Here is a 12,594-nt window from a genome sequence, read left to right as displayed (position 1 = left end):
AATAAGTGACACCAACATTTCTTATATGTATGTTGTCTCGGTTCAAACATAGCTGCAAATTACACCTTTTATGCCTAATGTTATACAATCCTTGGCAGATCGTTGACATCCTTGATTTTCAGACATGAGCGCTTAATGCCAGAATGCTGACTCAGCGATCATCAATAGACCTGGCATGCATTGCTTAATGTTCCATCGTGTCTCTAAACACTTCTGACTGTTTGACTCTCATACTGTACTTTGGATTCAGCTTCACAAGTGCTATTTATATTGCACCGGGTCAAGCCAAAAAAATAGGATTATATCCTCCAGGTGTACATGTTATGGTGAAGTATACCACATACTAAATGGACATTGGGGAACATTTTTCACCTACATGGCGTAGTACATATGGTGATATGGTTCACCTCAAAATCATCTTCACAAATGAAAATTCTTTTTTTTTTTTACATTTTCCGTCTAGTGAAATATTTACTCAACAGAGAAACCTCACAATTTAATTTTTAACGCGCCCCTATTTTACCTTTTGGGGAAAAGTGATGTACAGCTATACGATACTGGAAAAAATTCAACATGACCACATTTTTGGGAGCTAAAATGTGCATTTGGAATTTTGTTATGTAAAAGATAGGGATAGCTCCATGTTCCCTAGCTGCACCACTTCTTTTGAATAGTTTATTTTTAACTGGTACAGTTAAGAACAGTATACATAATTTAAAGGGACCATAAACACCAAAACTACTTTAGCTTAATGAAGCGGTTTCAGAGAATATATCATGCCCCTGCAGTCTCACTGCTCAATTCTCTGCTATTTAGGTTTTTACCTTTCAAGTCCTGGTCACATTCTTATTGATCTCAATAATATGGTGATGCTATGCTGTTGTAGTTCCATTATATGATACTGCATAGGTACATGGTATCACAGAAACACTTACCAGAAAGCATCTTAAACACATATATTCTGTACAAGGCATTGAAAGCAAACACCCATTTACTACTAAATATATGCCAAGAATTCTTGCTATATTTTTTTTATTATTAAATTCCCATATCCTCCATTGCATCCATTATTAATGATAAAATACTTAAAAACCACTAGAATATAAAACATTTTTTTTTATAAAAATGTAACAAAAGGTTTCTAAAAAAAAATAAAAAAATAATTTCTGTATTTATTGAGTTTTCATAGTCAAAATATAGCTTTACAGAAAGGAAATTGATGTTAGGCAAAGCATTCATAACATTTCAACAGGATCAATTGTTTGTCAAATATCTTTTTAAGTTGTTAGGTTGTTGCGGTCATACAATAAATTAGACTGTCTTATTGCTTTGCATATCGTGTTTGGTAGTTAGCGTGTGTGGTTTCCTTCTTGTGGCAGGATTGTTTGCCTGTTTCGCTTTTTAGGTGTCGTTTTCATTCTATACATTTCGTGTAGGCAATGCGTAATATAACCATATTGTATAAATATATAGAAACATAAAGACATACGTATATACTTAATTATAAATACAAATGATTGTAACAATTGGTCTTGGGAGTTGGGTTGTGGTGCAGCTGAGTTTTCTGGGGGTGCCAGTTTGGAGTCTCAGTTGTGTGTGTGTGTGGGCGTGATGCGATTCTGCCTGTTGTGGCTCGCTTGTGCGGGTTGGGGAAAAGACTTATGTGTTGGATTTGTGAATGGGTCGCCCGTCCAGGCTCTTTTATGAGCCTGTGGCTGTGACCTGGACCGGGAACTGCGATGTTGTTGCCTTGGCCAACGTTTCTCTCCCTGTGGTGCGTGGGTATGGGGCCTAAGCCTGCGTTCGGGTGCTTTAAGGGCCATTTTGCTACAGGAGTCTATTACAAAGGGAGGGTTCATTCAACCATGGTTCCCATATCTTATAAAATAGTTTCAATGTTTTTTTTTAATATTTTATTTTAAATATAACCCCTTGAGGACAGAGGCAATGTTTTTTGTCAATGACTCGTATATTTATGATCTAAATTAAAGTTATATCTACCCGAGCCTTACCATTAACCCTAACCCTATATTATCCCAATCCTTAACCAACATTAGCCGTAACCCCACTTTAACCCATATCTTACACTAACCCTTCACTAACCTTACCATAACTCACCACTAACCCTAAGGGTTATCCCAGCTAAAAGCTTAAAGGTTGGTCTGTGACCACCATCTAGTGGTCGTTTGCAGCGTGACAGGGAGAGCTCCCTGTAATGCTGCTGCCCGGCATGCTGTCTCACTGTGATTGGTGCTAAGCAACTGGCAAAGGCAGAGGGGCAAGCAGAGAGATTAGTGGGATTCTGTGGAGGACAGCATGGGATTTCCTAATATCATAAAGGGGTTAATGTTTGCTTAAAGTTATATTTCTACAGAATTCCATTAGGTTGGATGGATTTATTAATTTATTTTTTCACCATATTTTGTGAAGGTGCTATGGTCCTTAAACACTTCTATAATAATTTACATCAGTTCAGCATAAAATTTTCTTCTAACTTTGAATACCAAGGTTGTGATAATTCTATCGAAGATCCATATGCTCTATATATGGTCTTTTTCATTTATACTGTGTAGCTATAGATGAGATCATTGCAGATGTGCAAATGTTTTAATTATTCTGGAAAGAATTTTGGAAACGGAAAATCTGATGCTATGTGAATAGTAAGACCTAACAAGTCATTCTCGTGCTATTGCCTTGCCAATATATTGTTTACAACCCCAAAGGTGCAATTGTAGGATGCGGTCATGATCATATGGAAGAGAACATGCAATTACTGATTTAAGCATAACATTTTTTACTGATAGGGTTGCATGAAATTGACTTGCTTGGAAAAAGAACAGCTTTGAAGGTTGTTTAGTAATCTACTTGTTTGAGAGAAATTATTTTTATATCAAAACTAGATGGGAAACGCCACGCAGAACAGTGGTAATACTGTTTGTGTTTGTGTGTGTGTATAGGGGTGTAGTCTGGGCCGGGGTATGCTGTGTAACTTCGTATATTTTTTTTATATTTTCAATTTCACTCAAGGTTGTTCCTACCTCCCTCTTATTACCTTGGGCTAGAAAGGGGGAAATGTATATCCCTGATGTTCCACTGGTGAACTCTTCTAGTCCGCACCTTCTCTCTGGTAAATGTTGCCTATCACTCACATCATGCTACCAGTATTGAAGGACACATGCAGAGGAAAAACTAGAAATGCCAGGGCACTGGTGCAAGAATCAATAAAGCCCTCCCCCTAAAAAAAAAAGCATGAATTTGATAGGACTATTGTGGCCTGGTTTTGCACATTAAATATGTTAACCTATCAATTTATAATCTTCACATAAATTATTAAGGGAAACAGGAATGCTAATTTGAATTAGAACGCAAGCTTTTGGGGATCATTCTTTTACATCAGGAGACCAGAACATTCAGAGAATGGTCCCACAAGCTTGCATTCTAACCCACGTTTTGTATATCTATTCATAACCTTTATTTAATTTATTCAAGTAAAGAATAATTAGAGTTACTAGAGTTAGACTGCATGCTCTTGGGGCCATTCCCTGTAGAGAATAAGCAAGGAATGGCCTGAAAAGCTTGCTATCAATACATCTCTATATTCTCCCCACACCACTTTTTTCCCCTCTCTTCATATTCTCCTGTCGTCTCCATATTCTCCTGGGGCTTTTTTTTTTTCAAGCACTGAGGCTCACTCAATGCTGCTGCCTGGTACTCCTCCTGTGATGTCACCCTGTGATGCCATTGGCTATTTGTCCAATCCATTGCTCTTCTGAAAGTAGTATTGGGGATGAGATGCATGCCCAATCAAATGCTTTTCAATCCAATGTTTCCCTTGTAGGTGCATTTGATGACTTTCAACGTCATCATGAAAGTCAAACGTCACATGACCCAGTGAAACTCTGTTGTTGCAGTACAAGCGCCTCTAGTGGCTGTCAGGATAATGTTTAATCCTTCAAACAAAACATTGCCATATCTCCTAAACAGCAGTGTTTTAGAATGAGAGGCTAAAAGATTGCACCCTGGTCAATTTATTGAAATGATTAGTTGTCCTCTAAAGTCAGATCTGACTCATTGCAAGTACCCAGAAGAGACAGTCCATAGGTAACGTGGACCTGAGAGACTCATGGATATTTTGTGGGTACTTGTTGTGATATACTGGTGGCATGTGGATTAGTACAGATGTAGTAGTTTTGGTGCCAAATTGCGCATGATATTTGGCTCTGTTGAATGTTTGAGCCGAATCATATTAACCCATGATGTCTGACAGCGTTAGAGCAATTTCCCCATGAGAAACGGTGTTGTAGACTCTTCAGAAACCCTCCAAGCACCATAGCAGACAATGGTGTAATGAAGTCCCTTGTTCTACTCTGCACAGTGTAGCTGAAGGAATGTTTAAAAATCCCAAAAGAGTCCATCCTGTTAGCAAGCAAGTTACAGCCATGGAGGCGGCACTCCCATCTGCCCATACACGAGCATGAATGGAATTCTGGGTCGTGATTATAAAACGTGCTCAGCTCTCAAATAGGAGATAATACCTGCATAATATAAAAGCTTTAGAAATGATTCTGCTTAGGAGCGTCCGACTGTCTGCTGTTAGCAGTGGATGCAATGAGAGGAGGCCGGTGGACACCATTTAAAAAGTCAAACCATTCAAAATGATGTAACTGCTTACAGAGCGAGGGGTGGTGCCAGGGCGCTCCTTGTACCATAACCACAAGAGGGAACTGTGCTGGTGCTTGGAGTGTTCCTTTATATTGCTGCCATTGTGTGAGATGAGTGTATTTTACAAAGCAGATAATATAAATTGCTTGTGGGACTGAAAGGAGTATTTCATTCATATTATTGTTCTCTGACTGGGAAATCCTACCCAAACAAGGCCCGTCTGTCAGGATTATAGTTGATCCAGCACGCAGAATTGTATCACACCTAGGACTAAAGGTAACGTCTAACCGGACCTTAGAATGGCCGGATTTAACGTACCACAGAATAGTCAAAATACTTGCCGAGGTCAGGGACACAGAATGAGACACAACGATGAGTAAAGCCAGAAGTTAAGGATACCAGAAATTAGGGAAGTCAAAACTAAGCCAAAGTCAAATACCAGAAAAACGCAATCAGGAACACCCTCTCAGATAACCAGCTAGTGGAAACCACGACAGGGCACTGACAAAAAGGTAATTTGGGTTTAAATAACCCTCCTTAGGCTGTAATTGGCTGTCTCTGACCCCACAACATGCGTTGGCGCCATCTTTGAAGTGAGTGAAGGTAAGTTTCTTATAAAAGCCCGATCCGCAGCGGCCGGCGTTCCTAAGAACGTCGCACCCACTGGGGACCAGAAAGGAGGGAGACCAGGTAGCTGTCCGCCGAGCCCAAGGTAAGTTTGAAACATCTGACGGTGTGGCTGCTTAGTTTGAGACACTGTCTGGTACACTTCCAGAGCTCTACCAGTAAGCCGCGAGTTTACCCGTCTGTGAACAGCAAAGCAGCAATATCATAAATGACTCCTCTAGGTAACCAAGGCAGTAAACCAAACTTGCACTGAGGGAGTCCCTGGGGGGAGAGCCATCACATGAGAAACCGAGAGATTCACCAAGAGAAAGTAACCGGTTGGCCATAAGGGAATATAGCACGGAGCCCAAGTCTGAGCTGGATTATTTAAAGGGACATGCATCACTTTAAGACGGCTATCTGATTCAAAAGGTTTTAGCTTTGAAAGAGACAGTTGCCTTACTATGCAGGGTGATTTTTTTTCATATTTGCCCGCTTCTTCTTTCTTAAGCTTTCCACACCAACTGCAGGAGAGACACTTACTTAACCAATTAATGCCTGGATCCCAAGCCAGACAACAATTCGCTCACGCAAATGCTGCCATCATTATTTATAATCAGTGAGTCGAGTGTAGTCACAATGGCAGCATATTCCTTCTGTGCTCTAATCTGAAGATTCAGTTTTTTTGTTTTTTAACACTACAGAAGCTGGACATTTCTAAAGCATAAAACATGTTTCTTTAAATATAATATGGACGCATGTAACTCTTTAATGATTGCTAGATATCTGTGTTTATCAGTCTAGTCAGACTATGATGCAAACGTGTTTGAAAGATTTTAGAGTGCCCTGGGCATTGTGTTGACTTGTCCCCTCTGTTGAAACTTGCCATCCTTCTTTTATACAGAACACAAAACACAAGCCGTTGTTCACTGAGCTGGTGGTGTGTGTAGGTCAGTAGAAAGCTAATTTCCAGAGCACCAAGATATTCTGGAACACTGAGGATAAACTGAACATCGGTCTGTGAGAAGTGTGTGTGTGACCAATAACAGCTTACATTTCTGTATTGGTTGTCTCCTATTGGCTGAACACAATGTTCTACTTTAGAATACACAAAGTGCTAATCTGATAAATATACCGGTATATGTATGAGAAGCACTATAATTGGATGTTTTGACTGTTGGTGTATAGTTTCCATAGATAAAGGATGCAGTCTTTGATCTCTTAGTGGTATATCAAATTTCATTTATGGAATGACCTCCCTGGCATCTACATTTGCTGGGAAGCTAAATTAGAAATTGGAGTAGTTGTGTGGGCATTTTGTGTGTACACTTTTTTTTTTTTTTTGGACCTTATTCTTCCCCCTAAAGATATCCAAAAATGGTCTTGTATTTCAAGAGGGATTAAACATGAAATCCTCTGAAAGGGGTGTGAACATTTCCCTGTAGCTTCTTATTAATAGCATCCAGCAAATAAATCTTATCAAAGAGTACTTTTGATATCAGTCAGACCAGATCAGTCGTTAAGTGGGACTTCTTGTGAAAACTTCAACAATGTCTTTTGAGAGACACTCAGGTAAATGAATGGAACTCTCCTGGGTCCTTTATTAACCCGTTACGATAAATATACATTCCTTGATTAACTAGTGCCTGCAACTTGTTTTAACTGCTTTTTTTTTTTCTATTTATTTTTTTAGATCGTATTTTATTCTTGAATATTTCCTATTTACACCGTACATGGGGATTATGATAAATATAGTTTAAATTCTTTATCTCTGTTGTTGTGGATGCAGGTTGTTGTATGTTGCAGTACTGGTACTCCACTTGCCTGGCTGAAAAACTAAGGGTGATTGTGAATAGAACTCGTTTCAACCCAAACAATTGTAGAGTAGTCCAATACGTATTGTAACGTAACTGTCAGTCTACATTGTATTTTTTATTCATGTATATCTGACATATAAATATACCATGTAGAAAATGTTGATGATGTATTTGCATATCATGGAACAGAAAACTAGCAACAAATATTAATATTCAATATGCAGAAGTTATTAAGCCATACGATGGTTGTTTGAAGTTTCTGGAACTATCTAGATAATGTATACGTGCTGTACCTTTTTCTGTTTTGTCAGTATTTGCGGTTTTTCAACACAGATACAGATGCTATAAAAACTATTGTTAAAATCTCATTAAAAAATAACATTTTTTTTTTAAACCGGTAAGTTTTTTTTTAAATACGCCATTTTCCACAATTAAATTTATAAAAAGTCAAAAAAATTTCTACCTGGTTGTGTGTCCCACAATTAAATATCAAATAAATGCCATTTAATTGTATAGCTTTGGCAATTATTACTGTTATTTTGTATACAGTCTGAGACATTTAGAAAATTGTGTTTGTTTATATAATAGAACACATATTGGTTAAAACACTTAACTAACTTGTATCATTTAATTTTGTTTAGATATATCTTTTTTTTTAAAAAAAATATATTTTTCTAATTAATTCAAGTTAATATCACGTTTTCGTCACCCCAGTCTATTTGTTTAGTTACAATACTGCAAAATAATATATCATCATCATGATAGCCACCAACTAGCCGACATGATCGGGAATTTCATTTGTTTGAGTGAATAATTTGCTAGTAGAATAATAAAAATTGTGCTTTCGGGAAGATCAGGTAGAATATAGAAACAGAAGCGTTTTTGTTATACCAAGGATTCTGGATCAACATCTTCTAGTACCTTCTAGTACCTTTGATCTTTATGTCTTGCACTTTTTAAATAAAGCAACACTTTTTTAAATTATGAAATAACAAGTCCAATAAGAATAGAGCGCCAGGTAAGGAATGTTAAAGGCGCCAGTGAGTATGTATGTATGAATGTATCTATCACCACTATGAGATTTCCATGCAGTACGAAAGACTGAATAGGTCTCGTAAAATATCTCCCCAAAGGTAGTATGTATTTATTGAATTGCATTATACTATTAGGCACTTTTTTTTTTTTTTGTTTCATTGACAATATGACTAAATATCGAATACATAAAAATGGGTGTAAGATTTGTGCAGTGCTTGAGTTAGATCAAGATGGGTCGTCCATGTGATCTAATGACACTCAGTGCGGTCATAGAATTTGGGGTTGTAAGTATAGCAGTAGCTTCTGTCATGGTATTCAGCGTCAACATTCATTAAATTTCAACCTCTGTAGGAAGCCTCCTCCATACATTGCTCTATAACAGGCTTCCCCAAACTTCGGCCCTCCAGATGTTGCTGAACTACAACTCCCATGATTCTATGAATGAAATAGGCTGAGAATCATGGGAGTTGTAGTTCAGCAACATCTGGAGGGCTGGAGTTTGGGGACGCCTGCTCTATAACTACACATTCTGCTACATATTGCTAATAGTGTACCTACTACAACTGTCTCATATGGAGAGAGAGGTTTATGCCACTGTTTAAACCAAGCCCTGTGAACAAATGCTACATCCTACCCCATCCCTACGTCAATAATATTAAAAAATATCATTAGCAACGCATATATAGGATGTGTGTATGGGGTAGATAAGAGTCTGCTGCTGTTTCTTCCTTAAAACCGGTGCTTTTGGAAAATTATTTTGTTAAGCAATTTTAAAACTTAGAATAATGAAAATAATATGTATCAAATAAAGAATAAGATCTCCCCATAGTGCGGTTTGCATATCCACCCATTCGATAACTTCATTAAAGCCCACTGGACATGGCTTGTTCTTATAACTTTTCTTTTATGCCAAACATTTTGCCTTTTGTTAAACTATGTGGCCTCATTTTATGGTTAGTCCATGAATTTACAATCCCTTTTGATCAGAATAGTACTTTCCATTTATTAATCTCCAGCACGGTATTCGAGGAAAAAACACACATTATGACCATTCAAGTTGCTAAAACCCAAATTCATTGATCCATGAATTTAAGAACCACTCCAGACCCCTGAAGCACTTTTTTCTAGTTTTAAAAAGTGCAGATTTTAATAGAAGTTGCCACAATTACAAATTAACATTGTAAACATCTCCCCGTCACCTGTCAATCAGGTCACCAGTCTTGTTACTTCCTGGTTTGGTTAGCCTAGTGGAGCTAAACTCAAGAGTCAGCAATTGCTCAGAGCACCTGCCTTGCAAAGACTTCTCATTGAGCTGCATTGGGAAGTCTGTGATTGGACAGTCACATCAATTCTGGGCTGAGTTAGAAGGGGAGGGCTTGCAAAAATGTTTGAAATATGCCCCCAATGAAAAAAAATGCATAATTAAATACATACATGTTTGTTGTGAGTATATCTACGGAACAGTGATTTTTGTTTTCAAATCTGTTACCTACATAGCTCTCGGCCCCCCCACGTTATATATACACAATTACACAGGTTCTTTATTGGCGATTTGTTTGGTTTGCTTTTACAGTCTCCTAGCATTAAGAATCTCTTTCATGTTGGGAGCCAACATAAATGGATCATTGGGACGTTTTTTTAAGAACACTACTGCTGAGTTATTCATTAACCTCTGAATTGTAGCGAATTAAGAGTGATCGATTCCTCCCCCCACCCCCCCCCCCCAAAATAGCTTTTTTGTATACATTCTCCAACTTTGGCTTGACTTGGCTTTTTTAGGCCTACAATTTGCCAATTAGACTTCTATTTGTTGCAATTCCGAGTTCAATGGCTAAACCTGCCAGTGTTCCCTTTAAAAGAAAAGTCTATATTTAATTGTGTCTTAAAAGTTTAATAAAAGCATCTAGGGGAAGACTGGTTTGTTGTCAGGGCTGCAAGCTGAATAGCAAACACATTACAATATAAATTCTTCTGCTATCGAGTGGACAAATGTGGTTTATCACAGTCAGTGACTGACACGTCACTGGTTATATATTGTTTATCCTGCATCTGTCACTTTCTTTCCAGATATATCGCCCTGACAGGGGGTGAGACTCCCAGGCACCTGGCCAGCTATGTGTTTGGTAAAGCTTGTTGCCAGGATTCAGATAAATGTCAGGAACACATTCAACAGATATTATTACTGTCAGGTTCTGTGGACGTTGAGTAAAACAATGTGTGTTTGTTAACACTATGGGCGTCTTGATTTGTCCCTCATTGAAACATTTGCAGAATTATTCACTAAAGTGAGATTTCAAAGTGAATTTTTCAAATTTAAGGCCAGAGTAGCTGACTTGGAGCATTTTCCAGGCTATTCTGGCTTTAAATTTGAAATCCACGCTGAATTTTTACTTTAGTGAATTACCCTGTTGGCATTTGAATTCAGTAGTTATTTGAATATTTATACTGAAATTTACGCAGGTCTAAGGTCAATTTATTGGCTGGTTGAAGACAGTCTATTAAAGAGAAGGAATGAGTTAAGATTCTTAAAGTCCTGGTTTATGTTACTCTTTACTCAAGGCAGCTGACACGATTTCCTAGACATTGAGTTCCAGTCTGTGAAACATACTTCCTTTGTATTTAGGAATTATGGTCAGACCAGGACAATGGAAAACTTGCTCTTTTGTACTAAAACCAGCAATGACCCAGTGGCTATATACTATCCATTTAAATGTGCTCTGCAGTACTGTGTGCACAGATCCACGTCTGGTTGTAGAGTAAAGAAATCTTGGGTTGATGGAAATTCTAAAGGGAAGCAGGACAGTGACACTCTTATCCAAGTTATTTGACCGTTTTCTCTCCTCCCTATAGAAGAATAAACTGAATTAATGTGGTGTCCACAGGTGGGAGCATACGCGGGTATAGTTTAGTTTGGCTAGATATCACAGTTCTGAAAAAAGCAGTGTGTTGGAGCAGTAGAGTACCAGAAGGTATGCCAGGGGCCCAAGTGTGTCCTTATGTATCCACGACATAACGGTGATCCTGTGCATAGCGCTTCTTTCCACCATTTTGCTTTAACTAGTAAAGAGTTGTCTTCCTCTATACTAGGAGAATGGAGTATCTAATGTATATATCCCCAAATAAAACATCAATAAAACTCACAAGTGTGAGTTTAAGCAACATTTAATTTGTTACTATATATATAAAAAAACAACACTTTTTTTTTTTTATGTTTTGGCAATTTACTTCCCAAGTTAAATAAATGTCACCATAAAGATGTGTTTTCCCTACCAAATGGTGCTGGGAGCCATGCGCGGTGTCTGACAGACACGCATTAAAGGAAATTACCTGTTTATATAGGTGACTCACTCAGATTCTGTCTGACCGCGGCAAGACCAAGTCCTAGCAGAGATCGAGTTGTCATACTTGTAGTGTCAGGGAAATTGCAGAGAATAAACAATAAGGAAGATGAGAATCGTTCCCCCCCCCCCCCCAATGTTACAGAAGTAATGTGTCCTATTTTGTGAGACCAATTCCATCACATCATTTATCAATCATATAAGTTCATTACATCATGAAATAATCATACAGAAGGACATGCTAAGCCACAATCCTTTAATCTTTAGAAACTCTGCTCTTTGAATCTATGGGAAGTTGATTTGGTTTCCCCTGATAATAACATTTCATAGAAGGTGGGATTGATACTTAGGAAAATTCTGAACATGTTTTCCTTATTAAATTTACTGAAGTGCTCGAGTTTACTCTAAGGACTGAATATGGATACCCATGGAGTTTACTCGGCAATTAAGACCTACCTGGTGGATTAGAGGGTCACTAAGAGTCCCTTTAACAACCTGTACCTATTCTCACTGCATAGGGTATATGTTTTATCTCTGCTTTCTACACCCTGAAAATTACTGTGGAGAGCCAGTTCATGAAACTTTCCCTAAAATCGGTTGTAAATAAATCTTCAGCAGCTACAGTATATCTGCTATCCACTTACGGAACAGTTCCACTCATAAATTCTGACAAGTGAAACTGTGGCTGCGGGATGGCCTACATATCCCCTGAAGCTCTGCTTGACATGAGGTTATAGAATAGTGGGGGGGGAAACTAGAAAGCTCCTGATTGGTAGAGACTCTTCCTGGTATGGGAGTGGTCTATCCACTTCCAACACTTACGTGTGCAAGTGGAACGTTAAAGTTATTTTTTGTATAGTTTTTAATAATTTGAATGCAGTTTTGATTAAATCACATTAAATAGCGTGTCTCTTTAACAATCACCGGCTGTTCTATAACCCTTCATTTTATGGTTCCTTGGGTGTCATTTTTTAATTGTGTGCCCCCCAAATTCCATACACAATAACTAGGGGTCAAAATATAGGTGTATATGTGCACATATTAAGCCTTGTAATAAAAAATATGTATATTTATTTATAATTATCCTCCCATCCTGCCACCCCAGTGAATGGCAGAGGGTGAATTAATTTAAATAT

At 38.0% G+C, this 12,594-nt stretch overlaps 1 protein-coding gene across 2 annotated transcripts in view; it reads left to right on the top strand.

The window, feature by feature from the left end:
• The window catches only part of FHL1 (four and a half LIM domains 1), a 78,200-nt gene that overhangs the window by 46,487 nt on the left and 19,119 nt on the right, over nt 1–12,594 (top strand). The window contains exon 1 of one of the 2 annotated variants that reach the window (XM_063432029.1): nt 6,728–6,840. The exons of the other annotated variant lie outside the window; for it this stretch is intronic. Within the exon in view, the coding sequence (XP_063288099.1) occupies nt 6,819–6,840 (22 nt within the window). The 5' untranslated portion in view covers nt 6,728–6,818. Of the gene's footprint in view, nt 1–6,727; nt 6,841–12,594 lie in introns of those variants that run through there. 2 annotated transcript variants of the gene reach the window in all.

This window comes from Pelobates fuscus, chromosome 9, assembly GCF_036172605.1.
Source record: "Pelobates fuscus isolate aPelFus1 chromosome 9, aPelFus1.pri, whole genome shotgun sequence".
NCBI lineage: Eukaryota > Metazoa > Chordata > Amphibia > Anura > Pelobatidae > Pelobates > Pelobates fuscus.
This window is presented reverse-complemented; position numbering and strand designations above follow the sequence as displayed.